The 23,414-nt window shown below is 36.4% G+C and overlaps 2 protein-coding genes across 2 annotated transcripts; one reads left to right on the top strand and one right to left on the bottom strand.

Moving 5' to 3' along the window:
• Window positions 1–368: 368 nt before the first annotated feature.
• Window positions 369–12,094, bottom strand: LOC131954872 (cysteine-rich protein 1). Its single transcript, XM_059318691.1, has 4 exons — window positions 11,902–12,094; window positions 2,258–2,352; window positions 1,925–1,982; window positions 369–958 (listed from the first exon to the last, which is right to left on the bottom strand). The coding sequence occupies exons 1-4, from the start codon at window positions 11,939–11,941 to the stop codon at window positions 909–911; spliced, it is 243 nt and encodes an 80-aa protein (XP_059174674.1). The 5' UTR covers window positions 11,942–12,094; the 3' UTR covers window positions 369–908.
• A 4,029-nt stretch (window positions 12,095–16,123) lies between these two features.
• LOC131954863 (DNA-directed RNA polymerase III subunit RPC8) lies at window positions 16,124–22,892 on the top strand. Its single transcript, XM_059318678.1, has 8 exons — window positions 16,124–16,327; window positions 18,021–18,217; window positions 19,696–19,792; window positions 19,997–20,083; window positions 20,170–20,233; window positions 20,594–20,683; window positions 21,351–21,495; window positions 22,542–22,892. Exons 2-8 carry the CDS (start codon window positions 18,107–18,109, stop codon window positions 22,593–22,595), a joined length of 648 nt encoding a protein of 215 aa, XP_059174661.1. The 5' UTR covers window positions 16,124–16,327; window positions 18,021–18,106; the 3' UTR covers window positions 22,596–22,892.
• The last annotated feature ends 522 nt before the right edge of the window (window positions 22,893–23,414 follow it).

Here is a 23,414-nt window from a genome sequence, read left to right on the forward strand (position 1 = left end):
CTTCACAAGAAATAAATATTCTGCAACTTTGAATGCATTTTAATACCATGACAAGTGTTCTGCGATTTTCATTTTATAACACAAAAATATTCTTTAACTTTTCTTTTCAAATTTAGCATCAAGAAAAACATTTGCCTAAACTTAATTCAACGGTAGGCTACTTCATCCAAATGTATAGGCCTGATCCATCCTGTAGTTCAATTCATGTGATGAAAGTCAATTCAATTCCTGAATTCTTGTATTGAAAGTAATATCAATTCCTGTGTCTGTAATACATATTTCTTTGTTAAATATCATTTCGGTTTAATGATGCATGGGGTTAGCCACCCACTCATACATTCTGTTAAAAATTGCAGATACACAGAAGATTGAGAAAAAAATGTTTATTTCCCATATTTGTTTCATAAAAATAACTTGTTCCCAAGTTTTTATAAAGTGCAAATATAATAATAAATGAAAAAAAAAAAAGCTGTACGGGCTTCTAATGGCCAACAAGGGCCGTTGTCATTTACTTATGCATAACAAGTGAAGATTAAAGGCCTTTCATTGTACTTTGTATAAACAAACAAACCAGTTTAGACTGGTCTCACATTGTGTGAAAATAGAATCAATCTATTACAATGTGAACTGAACTTTACTAGGGAAAAAGGAATGAAAGATTTCCATTAAAATAAACAAACTGAAACACCAAAGCAGCACCAGTTATTAAAATATGAATAGAGAAATATCCTGCATTTTAGCATAAAAATGTTTGTTCTTTAAAGAAATCTTGCAAAAAAATTGTATTTTGCTGAAAGTCTGAATGATTGAAGACGTATGTGTATATATAAACATAAATCTAAAGCTATATCACAAACAACATGAAGTATGGGGATATGAGGTTGATGGATCTTGTGGCCTGGGATAGTCTATTTGTTGTACACTGCTTTGTCCCCTGAGGTTCCACCACGCCCAAAACCTGCGGGAAATAATTCAAATCAAATTTTATCAAATCCAGAAAATTATTTCATATCGAACATTTGCTAAGTTAAAAAAAAAACCATTTCCTACAATTTATGTCAGATAATTTAGATTTAGTTTTTGGAAAAATTAGTTATAATTTATTTCACTTAAAAATGGAGGTACATCTAAAAAAATAATTTTCTGACAATTTCTACAAATTTGTTGAGACAAGTTCATCTGCCAATGGTATAAGTATAATTAGGCTTTACTTAGTTTATGTTTTGGCCCAAATGCATCTATGAAGGTGTTAGCAAAGTCAAACCACCTGCCCCCACTTCATCATCACGTTTTTAAATTTAAATCCTTCACTTCTTTCTAATATAAAAAGATTGTATTTTTTTGAATTGTTACTATTACAAGTTTTAAGTAAATCTGGATTTTTAAAAAAATTCTACAAAAGTGTGAAAATGATGTTGTTCATTTATCACACTTTTAAAGAATTTTTTTGGGAATATTTGTTGGGAATATTATAAAATTTTTCAGAAAAATTGATATGAATAATAGGGTGCTAAAAATGTTTTGTACAATCAGTTCCACTCATCTATCTTTTTTTGTACTGCCACTGCAGTGATTGAAGCACCAAAAAGTTATTATAGCATTAGAAAATAAAAAAATTAGAGCATTATATAATTAATGGAGCATTTAAATCAAATGATAGGAGTATTAAAACATGACTGAGACATTTGTGATTGGATAGTTAGAAAATTAATTGATAGTAGGATTAGACACTGATTGGAGTTTTAACACATGACTGAGACATTTGTAAGTGATTGGAAAATTAGAAAATTAAATGATAGCAGGATTAGACACTGATTGGAGTTTTAAAACATGACTGAGATATATGTAAGTGATTGGAAAATTAGAAAATTAAATGTTTGCAGGGTTAGACACCGATTGGAGATTTTAACAATCATACACCCACCTTCAGGTCCAAACAATGAAGCGTAACAAGGTTTTGTACAGTAAGGTTTTCCTTCATGCTGTGGGTAGATAAAGTATATCAGACATTTATGTAATACAAGGTTTTGTACAGTAAGGGTTTCCTTATATATTGACTTATAAAAACAGATCTAAAATAAATGGCTATACTTGAATTTAATAAAATCAGGCTTTACACATAAGGGAAATAACTGACTTTTAATAAAACATTTAAAATAATAGACGATACTTGAACTTAAATTTAAAAAAAAAATTAAAATCAAGGGCGAAGCTTGAATAATAATAACCATATTTAAAATCAAGGGCAATAACTGACCTCTGAGTGACTGCCTGGTGCAAGAGTTTTCCCACATTTCCCGCACTTCAAACAGGCTGGGTGCCAGTCTTTGCCCATAGAAGTTTTTCTCTCGGCTGAAAACAGAAATAACGGCTACACAAGGAAGACCAAGGGATACGTAGAGGCGCAGAGCGGGCAAGCAGCTGGCAGAGGCAGAACTGTCAAGGGGGACTGCCAGGAAAATTGCCGTTGACAGACAAAAGTAGAGTAAAATTGTGGTTTTTAAGACATTCAATGTTTTGAAAACTGAATGGGAGATAGGCCTACTATCAGTGGCTTAGCGAGGTCGGGTGTCACCTGGTGCAGCACTTAATGGTGTCACCCCCAGAGGCGTAGTGACCATTCCCGGGGACAAACTTTCAAATTTTCGATTTGCACCCGCCCTCAAACTTTCGATTTACACCCCCCCTCAAGTTTTCTCTATATATTTTGCTATTTTTTCCCTTGGTGTCACCCCCCTAAATGGTGTCACCCGGGGTGCGGTCCGCCCCCCTCGCTACGCCTCTGCCTACTATTATTAGGGAACATGTGAAGAATCAAAGGTGTAAGGCCACGCATATGATTAGCAGTATGTTGTGGGATTACTGTAAATTAGATGGGTGAAATAGAGAAGCACTCAATGAGAAAAATGTCAAACACAAATTTATATGTCCCCTATCGTTAGTATGCGTATCTTTTTTTTTTATCTCAAAGAGATCGAGCGACTTCTCAGACAACTTTGTCAGCACTTGCGTGCGAGACGGAGACCAATTTCAAAAGCACAGTAACTTGTATTCAACAAACTGATATAATAAAGCTCGTAGTCTTGAAATATAGCCAAAGCGTTTGTATTTAAATACAGTTGAGATTAAATATGTTGCTGTTTAAGAATTAATATTTAAACCAGAGCAAATATCATTATTTTCATTTATCTTTTCGATAAAATACAAATCATAGTGCACTTTTCATTTTCTTTGCTTAAATAAACAATTTTTGTGTTGGCTGTAGAATTTAAATGTATTGTCTCCCATGATAGAAAATTTGGTTTAAATTTTGAAACGGGAGGTAACCTTTTAGCAACTAAAGTCACATAATATAAACCAGGGGTCTCCAAACTACGGCCCGCGGGACGGATGCGGCCCGCGGGACGGATGCGGCCCGCGAGGTCCTCTCATCCGGCCCGCGGTGATCTTTTTGTTCACGGAAAAAAATGTATGTTAGAGGTGGCTGAGGAACTTTGTCCAGAAAATTCAAAATAATTTGAAAATGTAGCTTTAGGTGCAAATACCATTGCCCGCGGTGTTGCAGACATTGATGAAAACATTGTCACTCAAATAGTGGAAACTGCTTACTAGTTTCGCAATTATTCAATTGCAATGGATGAGTCGCTGGACAGCTGTTCCGTGTTTTTGGAACAAGTACAGGGCAACAACTTGACGCACTTTCAGCAGTGCAAGGTCTTTATAGCTGAAACAATAGCTGAGTTGCCCACATCATTTGCATGCGAGATCATCAAAGACCTCCAGCTGTAGTTTCAGTAGCAATTTTCTGACAAGGATTTAAAGGCAGAAGAAGTGAGACTGTTTCAAAACCTATTTGAAGCGAATGTAACCAGTTGCCCAGATGAACTGCAGATGGAGGTCATTGAATTGCAAGCAAATGACTTCCTTAGAGACAAGTTCAAAAAATGGCGGGTGGGTTTTTGTGTTTGCCCAAGGAGAAAAAACTAAGATCTAGAGTGTGTTGTCGGCCCCCGACAGTGTTTCTTTCAGACTTTTTCTCCTGGTGGGGTGCATTTAAAATGTGAATATATTTCTATATATATTTCTATATACGTTATATTCCGTTGGGGGGGGGGGGGGGGCACCGCCACCCTAAAGGGATGCATTGAAGAAAATTGGCCCCTGAACTGATATTTGATAGTTAAGGCGGCCCTGAGGCTGAAAAGTTTGGAGACCCCTGATATAAACTATTGCGTGTGTTCACAATTGACCATAACTAAAGGCTTATTTCGAATTCTATCCCTAAAATTGTAATGCTGTGTGACGAGGAGAGGATGGTTAAAAAGTGACATTATATTTTGCAATTTATTGTTTTTAAAACTAGCATAGATCAGGTTCGTTTAAATGTTTAAAAAACACTTACTGTAGTAAAAATTGTATGTAAAGCTCGAAAATAAACTACCAATAGTCATAAATATTTTTAGTAAAGTGTTAGTTAATTTAATAATCGAAAAGTAATAAAAAGTAAATTTATACACATTTGTCTGCACTTTTTAAAAATAACCACTGGAAATCGCGCGTCAGCTGATGTGTTTACCATTCTTCCCTCCCCTTGGTGACTAATGGCTAGAAAGTACAAACCAAGTTCTCCCCCTTTTCTGTATTTCGGAAAACATGTAATGTTAGCGTTAAAAACCAATTGCACCAGACTCATTCACAAAATTCTTGCAAACACGTACTGTAAACAGTCTAGTGAATGCTATCAGGATCTTTGGTTGTGGTTTTCGTGTGTTGAAAATTGTCCTGTCTTAAATATGCTTAGTAAGTGTTCTGTTATTTACTTAGATAAAAAGCGACGTAAATCCGCTACAGAGTACAGCAGCGTATAAAGTGCAACAGGGCTGTTAATTTGTCGTCACTAAATCTTTAGAAGCAATAGATGAAGTCTTCGCGGATGTAAAGTTGTAGTTCCTGTTCATTTATAATAAACTGACTGACATCGTAGCAACTGATTGACAAAGACCGAAATTTGCCTTAAATCAAAAGATTGTATCATATTATGCTGTTTTGTTGACTTTGATTTATATATCCGGGAAGGGGGAGGGTTGTTTATTTTATAAATGCTTTTTTTCCCCTTTTATTCTTTACCTCTCGTGTTTTGGTGTGTGTTTTTCATGATATTTTTTTTGTAAATTATATTATGCGTTTAAAAAAACAACATTGTAGATCTAAGTACTGAGTACGCAGGTAGCTCTATAGATGGTAGTCTAGTGCTGTCAACCCCCACAATTAATCTTCACACAGTCAACACACGACTACCTGTTTGCCCGGAGCTCCCGCAGTAGTCCCTAAAATAGCCCCCTCAAATCAACATGGCTACCGGTTCTGCTACACCCGGCCGTGTCACTGAATAAACAGTGTACCGGGGTAGTGACGTGGAACACATCTTTCTCCACACAAAAAACCGCGCGACACGTAAATTGTTTCATTTTGCTGAGTAATTTGTGCACCTTAATAGAGTCGCTCAATGGCGTCTTTCAACAAAAGGGGTGTTTGTTGTGAAGGTTTACCAACGTTTGAGGTTATGTCATGGCTGAGTTTAAGTCTAGACTCTAGGGTTAAGGTCGGGTTAAAGTTGCCATTAGTATAAGTAGTCCCTTTAGAGTAGCCCTACTTGCAACCACTTTTTTTAAAAGAGACTATCAGAGTTGTTTCAGATATCTCTCCGGGGGTGCGGGGTCGAGAAAAAATGTCAGCAAGAACCCCGTGAGACTATTATCCGTCGTTTGCATGGCACATCATTACCTTAAACTTTAAACCTTTGAATATAAAAGAGCTGCCTAGTAGTTTCTTGGAAATTTATCACGTGAGTGTGTTCGAGTTTCAGACAGCTGTGAACTAACTTGTGAATACAAGCTGTGTCGTTTAAACAGCTGTCTACTACACAGGCGATCCCGTGTGACAACTCACTCAGCCGATGCGGTGTAAACACAATTTGTCTCCCGCTATTGTCTTAGTCATCGGGCGTGTGTTTACACTTTCTAGATCGGACTAAAATTACCACGCTTATGTGGTCGATTTAACAAATCCACACCCTCTACCGCACACGTGCTTGACAGAGACGGAACAATGACGCACCAAGGCGTGGTTAGGTGCAGGAAAATATTACTCTAAAACATATTCCGGTTATTAAAAGGAAAAAAAAAAACAAGTTTTCGGTGAAAGTGAAAGAAGATTTACGAAAATGGAAGGGTGGTACATTTTTACCATTTCATTTATTACGTCCTTTGCATTCGTTTTTTTTTTTTTTTTTTAATTAAACAGAACAATTCTCAAAAAGTTATGCTGAAAAAAGAAAGAGGAAAAAAACTGGGCAAATACCAAACAATGGTTGCTTTTTACAGTTGGGGGCTAATGCGTGGTTGTGCAATCGATTTTATTGGGGCCATTCAGGCGGAATTTGTTTGAGGAGAGATTATGTGGGTCAAGGTAACTCCTGTTTAGTTTGTGTGTTATCTCCCCAAAAACAACACAAACGGAGCCACGCTGACGTAACAGTCCAGATTATTCTTGACATAATCCCTTATCACGTGACATGATCACCGTTTGATGGCACACAAGAATAGGGCTTCAATCATTATTTTTGGCTGATTAAAAAAATAGTAAAACATTTTTTTTTCAATAGATTTGTTTATTAAATATATAAATAGCACAAAGCTGTAAATTTTCCAGATCGATTTGTTTCTTCTACACGTAAATTTTGAAATTTGCCTGTATGTTATGTTAATATAAATTGTAGGTACGGCATGGCCGTTTAACACCGAGCAGTGTTTCTTCCAGACTTTTTTCTCCGGGGGGGGGGGGGGGGGGGGGGGGGACTCGATATTTTCGGGGGGGTCAACATTTTTTTTTTGGGGGGGGGGGGGGGTGGGGGGACACTAGTAAAAGAATATGTTTACTATATAAATTCCATCTCGTTGGGAGGGGGGGGGGGTAGAAGAAACTCTGACACCGAGGCACTATCAGCTGTCTTTTGACTACAAACGCTAACACAATATTATTCCCTATTAAAAGCTGTTACGTTAAATTTTACCATTGGCACAAGTTGGCAGATCTAAATATAGCACACATTTCTTAAGTCCCAGTTGGACGGCATTCTAAGACAGAAAAAAAGTCTCTACTTCACTTATCCGACGAGTGAATACGTGCTCTGTACGTTAGCATTGAGGCAGTTTGTGTTCAGGACATAAACATAGGTTATCTACCATAGCAGACGTCAAAATACTAGAGGGGGGGGGTTGTCACTTGAGCATTTCTACTGTAGCAGACAAGCATTCGTCACAATATTTTGGAAGGGGGCGGGTGATTTTTATTTGTGATGTGAACATAACTATTGTAGGCTAGACAGCAGGCAATGGGAGTCAGCATTTTATGAAGGTGGTCACATCTGTTATGCTGATGTTGTGTAGGCTTATTATAGTGATGATGTTATTTTTAAAAGAGTGTAGTGAAATGCAGAGGCCTGTTGTGTATTATAATATATTGAAATGCAGAAGTTTAGGTTTAAGCCTGGGAGGTCTTGTATTTTGAAATGCAGATTTGTAGGTTTAGTCATATAGTCATATGATGTGATTTGTACTGGAATGAAGAGGTTTAAGCAACTGTTTTGTGTATAAAATTGCATAGGTTTAAGCATAGGATGTAAATTTAAAGGCCTTTTTTCTAGAGACTTAGGTCATGACACAACCACACACCAGCCACTTACAGTGTGTCCTAAATTATTTCACAGATCATTAAAACTGTGTTTACTCCTCTGTTGTCTAGCCCCGTCTTCATACTATCAACAGCCCTATACTACCAGCTATAGTGCTGACTATATGCAGTAAATTGTGGGGTGTCAATATTTACCCATGCGACTGTGTGATAGAGGAGCTCTGAATAATCGTTTGTGCTTGATTAGCCGTACCCACATATTCAATTCAGTTACTGGTGTTTTCCCGGATCAATATACTTCTGTATCAGGATTTCTTTCACATGTTTTGTTTTACGCCGGGGTGGGGGAGGAAATTTTAAACTTTCGGGGGGGGGGGGGGGGTTAATTCTAAGAATTAACAAAGTATGTATACTTTATCTCAATATGATATTATTTTTTCCGTCCAAGGGGGGGGGGGGGGATAGTGAGGAGGCTCCGGTATGGGTGAGAGATTGCGTTGGGGGAATGCCGGAAAGAAATTTTTCTGTAGATAAAACGTTGATGGCTCTACTTCAGCCACTTAGGTTTAGAGTTAAGTATATGGCTGGGTTGGAAGATTGAGAGTGGGGTCCAGCTCAGGGGATATTAAAATCACGACCCATCGACGAATGCCGAGAAAGTGTGAACCCATTTTATCAGGCCTATTTTAAATGTGTTTTTTTCTTTCTCTCAAATTAAACGTTTTATTAGCAAAGACAAGCTACTAGATACGTCTAGTTATGGGCCTGTAAGTATGAACACTAGACCTAAAAGGTACACCAAAAGAAAGCAACGGAAATAATCTATTACCAACAGAAGCCTGGAAAAAAAGTGCTTTTATCTTCGAGTCAAACAGGGCAACGCCCAAAAATAAACAAAGCAACCATAAACCTTCGGCATAATAAATTAGGACGTGTGAAAATTATAAAAAGTAATACAAACAGACTATTATTCTTAATGATTTTGCATATGGAACAAACCTAATCGACACAAAAGAAAGAGGGGGTATTTAAACTATTTATTCACTTGTCTGTTTAAAGGATACTGTACAGTTTGCGAAGAATATGTTTGTATAGAGTTGACATTCTCATTCAGGAAGATTGCATGAGTCGAGTTCTTTTCCTCAGAAGTGGGTCAAAATACGAGACGGGGCTTACCATTGTACCGTTTGTATAAGGAACGTGACCCCGCGCGCTGTCTAAATGTAACGCTAGCCCTTATTGGTGACTTCTAAACCACTGCGTCACCGGCAGGAAATTACGCCGCGCTGACCCCACCCTTTGCTTGAACATTCCCATGACGAGGCTGCGGCTTGTTGTAGTTAGAAACTGTTCCATTTAATTTAAACACTCATTGACAGTATTTTTAAAAAAAAAATGGATTGGTTCATTTCGGTTCATATGATTTGTTGCGTTAGATCCTTGAAGCCACCAATAAGTGAGCGGTTTTTCTGTCATCCCAGTCTCCTCCAAAACTTTTATAAAACGTATTTCTGACCGTTTCCTCAAATATGTTATTTTACCACTCTTGTCCTAAACCTTACATACAAACCCTATTTCTAAACTAAACCCTTAGGCTAAATTATAGTTTTCATACCGTGATTTTTAATCCAAGGCTCGAGCAGTGATGAATTTACCAGTAAAATCTATCAAGCGTTTAAGTACTTTAACGCATCTAGGTAAAACGGGGATAGGGCGGGGGTAGAACACTTATGTACAATTCCAAAGCCGAATAAATCACGGTCTATGGGCCATATAGTCTAAGTGCACTACACAAATATTTTCGCCTAACCAGGATTTACTCAAATGAAAAGAAGAAAAAAAAACTGCGGGGTATAAAATTGTAATAAAAGGATACAGCCATAGACTAGTAGTTCAACTTTTTAGGAGGTACCGAATCCCGGCAGTTTTATATGCGTTAACACCGAACCCTACTTATAGTTCTATCGTCCGCGCTGACAAAATCCGATATTGAATCATATCAATCGGATCTGTCTTGACCTCCACCGAACCCCTTAGACTGACTCATCGAACCCCTGGGGTTCGATCGAACCCAGGTTGGAGCCACTGCATAAGACCTCTGATAATATAGGACAAAAATACATCATCACGTGGAAGCATACAAAAACAAACATTACGTATCTTACGGCCTAATATCTATGTAAGATTATATGGTTTGTTATTTACATTTCTAATTACACGTCAGAAAATAGTTCTGTGCTTACGGCATCTAAGGCTTTCATCCAACACGAGGCATTGGCTAATGGATAGGTGCTATAAAACCAAAACAATATTGATTCTATTTTTGTGAGCTGTAAATAAACGTGCTGTAAGAAAGTAGGTCATAACTCTTAATCGATTTATTTATTGGTTGAACGGGTCATCCGTGTCTGCGTGCGGTCAGGCTAAAAATAGTAACGCCGGGGGTGATGTGATTGTGAACGTGCTGTAGTCACCACTAGATATCTAGATCTAGATTTACACCTAAATGCAAACAATCACCCGTCTGCAGAATCAAATGCAGGCAACAGTGTCGTTTTGGTAAGCAGAGGAAGTAAAGTCTCACGTGACTGTGATAAGGGCTTTCCAGATGACATAGGAAAGAAATATTTAGCATACACCCATGTTTAATTTTGGTACAGATTTCTGTCCGCCCATTGTTAACGCTACCACACCTATATTACTCACTTGGGAGTTTCCATTTAAAGAAAGATGCCATGGCCTATGCTGAGCTGAAGCCTACGGACTCAGGTGCCCCTATACTAAAGGGATCATGGCATGATTTAAGGCTGATGTAGGCTCACACGGATAGTTCAGGCCCCGACCAATTGTTGTCTGTGTTAGGTTTTGTAAGCAGGTATGTAGACAACATGTTGTCAATCAAACTAGCAGGTAAAAGTTTATAATGGTGCGTCACAACAAACACACAAGAAGTATTGTATGCATATTGCATACAAAGGTACGTATTGGGGACATGCAAGTTTTTAGGTGACGATGGTGTACGTGGGTACAGGGTTAAACCAGTGACATTTGTGTACTCTAACCACAGGGGTATAGACTGTATTTGTGACGTGGGTACAGGGTTAAACGAGTGACATTTGTGTACACTAACCACAGTGGCATAGACTGTATTTGTGACGTGGTTTTAAAGCTAAACCAGTAACATGGGTGTACACTGACCCAGTGGTATGTGCTGTATTTGTGACGTGGTTTTAGGGCTAAACCAGTGACATGGGTGTACACTGACTAAGTGGTATGTGCTGTATTTGTTACGTGGGTTTAGGGCTAAAGCTGTGACATGGGTGTAGGCGTTTTTAGTTTTTGGAGCTGATAACAGAGGGAGGAGACAGTGGGAAACACAGATGACGTCAGTATCATTACTATCGTGAGATATGCCTGGGCACTATTAAAATACAATTTTAACACTGGCGCCTCACCGATAGTGGGGGGAGGGGGGGGGGACATAGTCATAGTAGGTAGATAAGGCTACTATACTATATTCTCCTGTAACAAAAAAAATCCACACACTTGGCTGTTTACTATTTCTGAAGACGTACACCGTTGTATGATTAACTATTTCTTCAGTTGCTTTAAGACTTTTCCTAACGTAAGTTATTCATAAATTAACGACTGTTCGGCGGTATGTAACTGAAGGAGATGGGCGGGGTTGTGCACAAAATGATTACATCACCAAAGCACGTGATATAATTCAACGATGAGCGGGAAGCAGTATTTCCCGCTCTTCCTTATTGCACCCCCCCCCCCCCAAAAACACCGTATAGTATCCCTTCTTCCTAGAGTCATTACGTACCACAGTGAGTAGGTCTGCCCTTGGCCTACAATTTGCGGTTGTTGTTTTCTTTTTAAATTGCAAGACAATTGAAAGTCTAGATCTACCAATTATTATTATTTAAAAAAAAAAAGAATAAAAGTAGGCTAAACAATGCCTTTCATAATGTTTTCAAGTCTATTTTTTAACCTGTTGAAACTAAACACCACATACATTTGTTAAATAGGCACACACGCCCATAAACACGCTCACATCTGCTAAAATAGCCAAATATGTCATACATAAACTGTACAGTACGATAGACCTATTTCATATACACTTAGTGACTTAGCCTATTCGGCAAATTAATCAATGCAAATATTATTATCCTGTTATTTTAAAAATATAGTCATAAAACTTACCGAAATAAACTTCTTTTTGGCAGTTGGGACACTTAGGCATTTTGATGTATATAAATTTTAAAACGCTAAACGCAAATATTTATCAGCCAAGATCAACTACTGAACTGCGTTTTTTAAATGCCACTTATCAGAGCTGCAAATTATGCCGAATGAAACCTGTTGGATGGACAATTTCTACTGGGACGTCGCCCTTTTGCACACGTTACGAGCATTGTAAACAGAAGGTTTGCGCACGGCTCCATAGAAGGACTGGCTGTATGTTAGACTAGTGAGGATACAAAAAGTAGACATTCCAATGGTAACCATGTTTGGAAGTAACAAACAGAATTTTACGGGAGTGCTTTTAAAGGAAAGGCGTGCATCAGTAATTATGTAATATAAACAATGAAATAAACACGGGTGTTACATAAATTGTGTATAACGGCAGTTGGTTTAATTTAATTATTGATTATTTCTGTACTCAAGGAAAGAGTGACACGAAAAATAGGGGAGCTAATTCAATTTACAGTTTTTCAGTATTCGACAAGATTAGATTCCCTTTATCCAATGAAATATAAATAGAGCTACACATTGGCATAGACTAGACAGTACAAATAAAGCTAAAGTTTTTATTGACACAAGAGAAACGGGCGGACATTGGTTAAATACGGCAAACTACAAACAATGATGCATGAGTTGTTTTAGCTATCCAGAGTTAATTCTGGTTTTTTTATTTTAAAACTCAGCACCAACAGAAAAACTTTTAACACACCAAAAAAAAAAAAAAAGGTAGACTGTTGGACCTTTCATCTTTGTTAATTTTATCATCCCAGCGTTCTTCACAGTCCAGAGAATGACCACATGTGTAGATAATGGCATGGAGAGTAGCATATCAGGGGAAGTGTTAGTGGCCAGAATCCTCTCCACTATCCCATTGTGTCCCACGGCCCGTGGGAGGGGATTGTTTGGGCCAGGGACTGATTAAGTATATAAGTATAAGCCTAATAGGGACGGGGGGGGGGGGGCATAAAATTAAAATGGCTGATCAACAACACTCCTCTAAGAATTCAAGTTTTCTAAAAACAAAAAGCGTTTTGATAACTAATGAGACTGAATGAATTTAACACATTTAATGTAAAGTAACTAAAATCGAGGCTCACAACTATACCAAGCATAACACTATAGAAAAAAAAATTATCAAAATAAAATAATATCTAAACGAAAAGTGGGTTACTGGGAAACAATAATAAATTGTTAAGAATGCTTAAGGGAATATGATGAAATACTAAACACAACACAATGTTGAATTTAGTTTCTATTTTGGAAAATTACCTAAACAAAATAATATTTCTATTATTACCTGCATGTACAACACCACGATACAGGAAATAAAAGAGTATTGAACCCGGATTCGAACTCGAGACTTACGGGTTAGCAGTCCAGCTCTCTACCACTAGACCACTCTGTCCCCTAATTATACTAATACTAGCCTATAATTAAAACTAAAAATGAATGGTGCTGTTAATAGGTTAATTTTTTAAGTAACATTGATAATTGTAAAATAATGTAGCCCCTTTAATTAAACAATTGGGAGAGAGTCAAAGCTAGTTGGTTTGCAGCTGGTAGCCTATATTCACAACTAGCAGTTTGAGCTCTCCATATCCCAGATTTTACTTGATAATTGTAAAATACTGTAGCCCCTTTAATTAAAAAATTGGGAGAGAGTCAAAGCTAGTTGGTTTGCAGCTGGTAGCCTATATTCACAACTAGCAGTTTGAGCTCTCCATATCCCAGATTTTACTTGATAATTGTAAAATACTGTAGCCCCTTTAATTAAAAAATTGGGAGAGAGTCAAAGCTAGTTGGTTTGCAGGTGGTAGCCTATATTCACAACTAGCAGTTTGAGCTCTCCATATCCCAGATTTTACTTGATAATTGTAAAATACTGTAGCCCTTTAATTAAAAAATTGGGAGAGAGTCAAAGCTAGTTGGTTTGCAGCTGGTAGCCTATATTCACAACTAGCAGTTTGAGCTCTCCATATCCCAGATTTTACTTGATAATTGTAAAATACTGTAGCCCCTTTAATTAAAAAATTGGGAGAGAGTCAAAGCTAGTTGGTTTGCAGCTGGTAGCCTATATTCACAACTAGCAGTTTGAGCTCTCCATATCCCAGATTTTACTTGATAATTGTAAAATACTGTAGCCCCTTTAATTAAAAAATTGGGAGAGAGTCAAAGCTAGTTGGTTTGCAGCTGGTAGCCTATATTCACAACTAGCAGTTTGAGCTCTCCATATCCCAGATTTTACTTGAGTCCTAGACACCCCTAAGGTAGAGTTAAAACATACGAATGTTCCGGAGGCAAAGAAAAGTTAAGGGGGAAGGCTCCGGTTAAAAAAACAACTTTTTAATACTCGTTAGAAAACAGTTATTTCTTTACGGCTGATACATTCGCATATGTATTTCCACTAAAAAAAATGTTTTCTAACGAGTATAAAAAAAGTGTTTTTTTACCGGAGCCTTCCCCCTTAATGGCTCCAGGTACTCAACTAGTTATCCCATAAAAAGTTGGGGTTATAAAACCTACTATACACGAGAACCACCCCAATCTTTGCCACCTTGAAGTCAAAAACATTTAAATTTCCTGCTCGCCGACCCCAGCTATGTGTTTCGACACTCAAGCGGTTCCGGATACTCAACTCTGGTCTCGGGTTTTACATGAGGTTGTTTCGTCAAACACGATGGTTGATGGCACCAGTGTACTGTAGTGTTCTGTAGAAAAACCTGTAGCGGTTGTCTGTGTTAGATTGGTGTTAACATTAAAGAAGCCGTACTTGATGTCCTACAGGATCAATGCTGCCCTGATAGGATCAAGTAGAGTTGCTTAGGCTGTAACCGACAACCAAGCCACAAATAAACACTAGAGAACATTTCGACAAACACTACAACTTCCGATAGCTAACCTCTATGTCATATTAAAGTGCCCATGCATCCCTGTTTGAGACTCAGGACATTGTCCCATTGAAGGAGCATTGATATTACCAGTGTCTGATAATAAACCCTTAATTAATAATCAACTAATTTTGATTATTTTTTTTATTTACCATGCAGTAGTGGAATTAGATCTAGATCTAGATAAGTATTACTAATACTAGTAGAAATAGATAAGATTCCAATATCAATGAATTAAATATTAATAAGATCTAGCTAGATCTTATCTCATAAATAATACTAGATCTATAACTGTATAACTATATCATTGTATATAAACAAACGGACGTTCAAGGCGTCCTTTTCTACGCTCTCTGTTTAAGAATTTGTTGTGGACTTTCAGGGCGCGGACGACCGGGGTGGGGGGGGGGGGGGGGGATAGTGGCGTTTTATTCATCGTCGGTTCAGATTACGCCAAAGTTAAGGGAGAAGTTTGATTCTAGGCGGACGTCCGTGAGAACATTGGCTGTTTTTTTACCGTAGCTTTTACCGGACCCCCCCCCCCCCCCCCCCCCCCCTGAAGAAAGTCTACCGTCCCCCGTGACCGCCACCCGCGCTCACGCGGTACGCTGAAGGAATCATATCCATACCAATGCGAGCCCCCCGCCCCCATTGAAGAACGTCTACGCCCCCCCCCCCCCCTTTCCTTTCACTAAAGTCAGCGGAATTAACATATAAAAGTAATATTAAAAATGGTTTCCCTGTGTTTAAATCATGCCGTTTTTTTTTTAATTTATTTTCCCATGGCAGAGAAACTGTTATGTTTTAGTAAACGGCATTTGGGTAATTGTCCATTCGGGCTATCTCACATTCTGGCAGGTGTTCATTCGGGTAAGCGTCCATTTGGGAAAACGGCCTTCCGGCATCTAGAATCTAGATCTAGACAACTGTCTTGCGGGAATTTGTCGTAAGCCATTATAGACTTACAGGCTTATCATATATATAGAGATCTACCATGGCTAGCAATTAGGTGGTTCCAGATAGCCTAGAGATCTAGCTTAGTTACGCCTTTTTAACCGTCCATTTATGTGAATAGTTTTTAATAACGCAAAAACAAATTATTTTTAAAATTTCAAAAGATGTTTAAAAATACTTTAAAGTCAAATATATTTAAAGTAAAAAAAAAAACAGCTTGATTTTGACAATGTGTAGATCTACTGTTTATTTCATAATTTCAATTTCGACGGTCGCCGCGGCGGGTTAAATAAATACAAATGCACGATTCAACATTTGTAATTGTTCTGTGCAATATAAAAACTATGATTCTCTTCGCTAGCTACACAACAATCAATGTGATTGTGAATAGAACCTCGACTTCTTCTAGATTAGGCATAATCTAGATGTAGAGCTAGATCTAGATCTATGTGGACTCTAGGCCTAGATTTAATTTCACACAATAGAGTGACCAAGTATTAGTTTTATTTTAATGAAAATCTAGATAAATCTAAAATCTAAAGGTAAAACTCCATTTTATTTAATATTTTGGTAATCTATCGTTTTGGGTAGGCCTACGTAAAATCGCCCGCGATTTGTAATGTGAAAAACAGGTGACTCCTTAAATTTTAATAATTTATTCACATTTTGAGGAGGATTTATGTTTTAAAAAATTCAAAAATGTTTCCTTGATTCATTTATGTACCTGTTTTTAAACAATTGAATTAAAACTTTTCCGTAATAAATGAAGACTAGCGATGTTTCCAACAGATGCAACCATGCTCATTTACTATAGCAGCCATCTTGTCTAAGTTTTATTTTTATAAGCTTTTAGCGCCAGATTCAGGGGGAAGCCACTCTATTTTACAAATGGCTGCTGTTTATATCAAATCTTGCTCTCAGACACTGCTGTTTAAAGTTAATTTCTGGCCTATATCGATATATTTAGCCATTGATTTAGGTTTATTATTCATTTATCTATAATATTTGACACAAAAGTATGACAATACACTTCTATTAAAGCCTTGACAATGAGGTAACGTTTTCGTACATAAATAGCCGCGGGCGATTTTACGTACCCAAAACGATAGATTACCAATATTTTTTTTAGAGTATTTTTATTTTATTCGCCGCTTTGCATACACGGCGTACACACTTACGACGGGAGCGTATTTAAAAAAAAAAAATAGACTAGATCTAGATATTTATAAAATCTGTAAATCAGATGCGGTTTAATTTTAGAGGTTATCTTCGCATTTTTCATTTTACCCCTACCCATGGGCATGAGTCTTCTTTTCTTCTTCTTCGAATAATTATTATTATTATTATTATTGAAGGGGATCGAGATTTATCTGCCAGTGGGTTTGAACTCAAGACTTTGTTCGAATTTATCAACCATGAGCTTTTTTGCCGACTCGACAATGCCTCCAACACAATTAAGCGTTATGTGTCAACTGGTTATGCGCCATTGAGGCCATTGACTCCGATTTCAGCCTGTTTTTCTTTTTGGATTTGCTTCCATAGCCTTTGTCCAACCAAGAACAAACTACAAGGCAGCAGTTGTTTAATTTTGGAGTTGTCTCTCCTAGAAGAGTGGCTGTCCCCAGCTAACGAGCCTCATCTGCCCAAGGGTTCGAACTTGAGACTTTTCGGTTTAGCAACCATGAGCTTTACCGACTCGACCACGCCGACCCCTTACCCATGAGTATAACTTAGTAATTACTTAGTATAAGTATCAGGTGGCGTTAGGCCGTTAGTTTTAGGGTAAGATGCGAATCAGTAGTTTTCGCACCCTTGTTCACCATTCAATTTACCTCCTTGACTTTTTGGTCTTGCATTTCACTTCTCGCATTTCCCCTACTCCCATAATAATATATATTGATAATAATAATATATGTAACCTAGATTAAGATTTAGAGTAATTTAGACAATTTAATTTTGAGTATTTTAGACTCTAGATGCTACTATTGACTGTAGACTATAGTTACTAGACTAGTAAGTAGCCTAGGCCTAATTAGTTACAGCTAGTATTGACGTTTACTATTACTCTTGTTTGTAAACTGTACTCACATTTGTCTTATTTTTCATTCTTAGTTCTTTGTCGCTGCCCTAGCTGACTGTTCATGTTCAACCATCTTGATCTTAATTTTACTTTTTCAGTTTTTCAAAGAGTAGACCTACTTTACTAATTTGTTAATTTAAATTAATGTTTTGTAGTACTGAGTGTGAGGAATACTGATGACAAAAGGCATTGCGGTTTTTCCTGTATCACAAAAAACTTTTCATCAGTCCAAGACACGAAGATGTTTGTTCTGGTTCAGATGAAAGACACTGTCCGAATTCTTCCTCGTTTATTCCACCTGGACACCATGGATGCTATTCGAGAAGCTCTAAATAAAAAGTTTGCTAATAAAGTAAGTTATCGTCTGGCCTGTTTAATGTAACAGCTTAACAGAAAACTTTAAATATTGCTTAACCCTTTACTGTCCTGTGTGCCTTAATCCAAGAATTTTCTTATGTGGTACAGCCTTAATATCCAAAAACGCTTATTCTATGTACACCATTTTTTCCACTATTAAGTTTGGTGCTGCTTTTTTAATTGAAATGCTTCGTTCATTGTAATTAAAAGTAATGCACAAGAAACTGCATCAAAATTTCCTTTTTGAAAATTATAATTTTGTTTTAATTTTTAAATGCACCTGGATTTTAAATTTATTAATGGAGACAAGCGAGTTGACGAGATTCCTTCCATAGTGTTGTTGACATGGAATAAAAACATGCTTTTTAGATTTAGACCGTAAAAAAAAATAAAAAATAAAAACTTAAGCCTAAAATTAATTTAGAAATTTTATATTTTTAGAATAAATGCTATAAAAGTTGCAAATCCAGAGAACTTGAAAATAATTTGTTGAGTTTAAGGCTACATCTCTATTTATTTCCATCAAGCCTAAGTTATAACCGGAATTTTCACTTTCGTAAGACAAATATTGATTGGCTGTACAGTAAGTTAGTGATCGATAACTATTTGTTTACAAAACTTTGCAGATCAAGTTTTTAAATAACAATGCAAATTTAAAACCCCATGACCTAGTTTTCTATTTTTAGCTTACAATGTGTACAATAAAATTTATGTCGGCCTATCCAATAGCAGGATGCCATTGTTTATGTCGCCATTACACGTGAAAACCAAATTGTTATTGCTTTTTTTTTTAAATTTATTTAGTTACCGAAAATATTAAAAACATCAAATACGTCCAATCTTTAGTAAAGTCCGAAAAAAACCAGACAGACAGGATTTTATAACCATATTAATTGTAACTACGCCGTGCAAGATTTTAAAATTAATTTATGCACCTCTCAAATACCTTTGAGACTTTTCTCGCTTGTGTCCATTATTCTTAGCAACTATTTTTACCGAGTTATGTCCATTTGCTAGAAAAAAATTTCAGAGCCCAGACAGTAAAGGGTTAAATTAATTAAAAAGCATGGATTTATGGTATTGAGCACGTTTTATGGACTTGAACCCATGTTCTGAACTCAAGACCTTTGAAAATACAAACTCAGGCACTCTACCATCAGAATCTGGGCTCAAGTCCATAGGACTAGTCCACTCATCTCTGATGGATACCTGACTAACTTTAGGGGAAATAAAAGTTAGATTTTTTCTTGTGCTGATTACACCATTATTTTCATTTGTCGAGGTCACAGAAACCAATGAACTCTGAAATGGTAATCTTACTTTAAATAAAAACTCTAGCCAGGATAAAGTGATAAAGCATTTAATATCTAATAATATAGACCCTATCTATTATTGTCATAAGCAGTAAGAAAATCTGTCCAACGCTGTGTATGTTTAAAGTATTTTTTCATCAAATTTATATCTTGTTTTCAGGTGGTTTATAATGTTGGGCTTTGTATAGCATTATGGGATGTTGAAAAGGTGGAAGACAGTTACATTTTCCCTGGTGATGGAGCTACCCACACTATTGGTAAAGTTGATTTGTAGATATTATTTGGTTTTTATATTGTCATTTTAAAATATCTAAAGTCATTACTTGAAATTGAATCTAATTCTAATGTCTAAATTCAATTGTTTTTTTTAAAAATATTAACACGTATATCTTCTTCAAAACCATTTATTAATTATATTTTTAATAATTGATTATATTGTTAATAACCATCGATATCTCCAGTACATTTCAGATTTGTTGTGTTTCGGCCATTTATTGATGAGATTCTAGTTGGGAGAATAAAAAGTAGTAACAAAGATGGTGTTCATGGTAAGATTTTTTATTTTCTTTCTCTGTAAAATTATTTAATTTAGAATTCTTAAGTTTTAAATTGTTTAAATTGTTTTTTTTCCCAGTGAGTATGGGATTTTTTGATGACATTGTCATTCCTTCAGATTCACTACAGCAGCCTTCAAAATTGTATCCTTGTTTTCTTAATTTACTTTAAATTTGAGGGGGGAAAAGGTTTAGATTTGTGAATTATTTTTCTTTGGTTCTGGGTAAATACCTTAATTTCTTAATAGTTGTCATGATATTTATTTTCATCAATCTTAATTTATCCATAATTGATGGTCAATTTTAAAAAGTTTGAACTGTAACAGCAAATTCATTTTTCCCAGCAACTTTTTTCTGCAAATGTGTTTAAAAACTTAATTGGTTCATCTTTTTATGAACAAAAAATAATTTTTCTTGAGTGTATATATATAAATATTTTGTCTTGCATACTTATCAGTGAATAAAATTATATAAAATTTGGTATTTTACTTAACCAAATGTTAGCAACGAACAAGAACAGTTATGGAGCTGGGAGTATGAAGCACCAGAAGAAGGAAAGGTTGATCTACCTCTAGAGATTGGAGGTGACATCAGGTGGGATCCTCTTTTTGTGTTATAGTCCCAGTTTAAGATTAGTTTGTTAGAGAAAATAGTATGAGAATCAAGAATGGTATGGTGAACTCTTCTTTATCTGGAGTTTATTTTATTTTAAAAAAAAAGTAATTTTAAAAACTGGGTCTAAATTTTGAAAACTATGTGTACATATTTACAGTACCACATTTCCTGAGTTGTCCTTCTTTGTATAGTAGATTTTTTTGGTTCTTGATTTTTTTAAAGCAGTTTAAGGTTATAATAAAGCATTAAATCATTAATATTTTCTATGTGTAGTGGACTTAAAGAATATATTATAATAGTTGTTTGGTTTTGTAGTTGCCAATGAATTTATCACTGGTGGTGTTAGGTATATTAAGCATAAATATTTACTATATTTATTTGGTGTACATATACCAATGGTGAATGCAGACCTATCATCTACACACACTTACCAATTTATCATGATAGTGTTGTTTAGTACTGTAACTACCATTGATGGCTATAAATTTATCATGATAGTGTTGTTTAGTATTGTAACTACTGTTGATTGGCGTTGAAACTGTTGATCCTGCAGGTTTCGTGTTGTTGATGAGACATATTTTATTATGATAGTGTTGTTTAGTATTGTAACTACCATTGATTGGCGTTGAAACTTTTGATCCTGCAGGTTTCGTGTTGTTGACGAGACATTCGTGGACACAACACCCTCGGGACCTGAGGACAAAAGCATGCAGCCCCCCTCCAGTACTGCCTCAGGGAACCCCTTACCCATATCAGATCCCAGCACAAAGAAAGCCCCATACACCTTGCTGGTAAGTACATTTTTTTCTTACTCTTGTTTGGGGTAACTGGTTAGCTGGTAATGTCAAGTCTAATATTACACTTTTTTTTGTTGTTTGATATAACTTTTTTTTACATTGAACCTATGTTCAGAAACAAACATCTTATTTTATAATTGATTGAATATATATTCAAGTCTGTTTTAAAATCATTTTGTATTATAATTTATCAAAATAAAATATTCAGTGGGGGATTGAGTTCATGCCAGGAAATTTATACCACATGTAACTAGCAACATTAGTTTACACTGCTCATGTCTAGCACCAGTAAGTTAACACCACTAGTGTCAAGCACCATTAAAATCCACACCACATGTGTCTGGCATGAGTAAGTCTAACCACTTGTGTCTAGCACCATAAGTTTACACTACTAGTATCAGCACTTTTCACAGTTGCTGCTAAGGTCAGTAGGTCTACATTGAGGTTAAGTATGACAAACGCATGAATAATTGTCACCAGCCAAGATAACACTGAATAACATGAAAAAGGAAGTGATGCAATAAACCTTAATGGTGATAGGTTGTTAATCCACTTTTTTGTGGAATTTGTAGTCTACGCCTAGAGGAATTGGATGGAATAAATAAAAGATAATTGTATAAACTGGATTTATCTTCCCTTGACAGAATACATTTTACCAATTATTTTTTTTTTCCAACATTGCTGTGGATTATTTCCCTTAATTCTTCATTTTTCACACTGCGTTCAACTGGCCACTGACCAATTGTTTCACATTTTTCCCAACCACACAATAGCTTAAAGTAACCCAGATGCATTTTTTCGCTGCATGTAGTGATCAATTTAAACCTGTGATTATTATGTTCTTTTTTCATTTTATTTCTGACTACCTACCAATTATTTCCTTCATTTATTATCCCATATTATTCCTTTCACCAGTAATTTCCCTTGTTCATCTCGTTACATATTGTCTAACTGACCACTGACCAGTTATTTCCCATATTATCCCCATCACACATTGCTCCACTGACCAATTACTCCCCTTATTTTCTTCCACCCCACAGGGCTCTATCAGTGAAATGGGTCTGGGAATGCTGTCTTGGTGGAACGCTGGATGACAAATGTCCACATTTTATTATCTCCCTTGTCTCATGCTCTTCTAACATTGGTGGCAAAAAATAATGTAACTTATTATTTATTTATTAATCATGGGAGATGTTAAGACATGAAGCCATTTATTTGACTGCTGCTGACTGTTGTACAATAGTGTGGTACAGGGTGAACTAGTCTAGTAGTGGTGAACTTTTACTGCTAGCTGATGGTATGTTGTTCGAGTTCATGTACGCAATGCTGTTTTATTTGTTATATTTTATATGATGGTATATTATTAACATGCACATGTTATAAATAAATGTTGATTTTAACTTTTCTTGTTACGTTTGTTTTAAGATACTGGTTTTTTTAATGGCATAAGTTTAGTTGATAGCTATTTAGAGCAATCAATGTTCCTCTTACATTTAAGACTTTTATTTGGGCCTTAATTTTAGAACGGGACGGCGTGGTCGGATGATACTGTGCTCGACTGCTAGCTTGAATGTCTCAAGTCTAGATCTCTGCTGGGTACCAAACTCTTGTTTGGGAAAGTAAAGGTGGCTGTGCATAGAGCTGCCCACACTATTCCTTAATAAGCCAAGGTCAAGAAAAATGAACGCTTCTTCATCCGTCCTCTGGATTGTTTGGTCTGATGTGAGTGGTGCAATGTGGAGGGGGGAGGGTGGGGAATGTTGCCTGTTTACAGACGCCTAACGTCTATTCCAGCACCAGGGATGAACTATTTATATATAGTATGTGAAAAAGTGTCACCGTCCCCTCTACACTCCACATTTTGGAAAGTTTGGGATGCTTTTTACCATTCACTTTAACAGTTTTTATTGTGA

This window comes from Physella acuta, unplaced genomic scaffold (assembly GCF_028476545.2).
Source record: "Physella acuta isolate Inbredline_101_S28 unplaced genomic scaffold, ASM2847654v3 ptg001036l, whole genome shotgun sequence".
NCBI classification, from domain to species: domain Eukaryota; kingdom Metazoa; phylum Mollusca; class Gastropoda; family Physidae; genus Physella; species Physella acuta.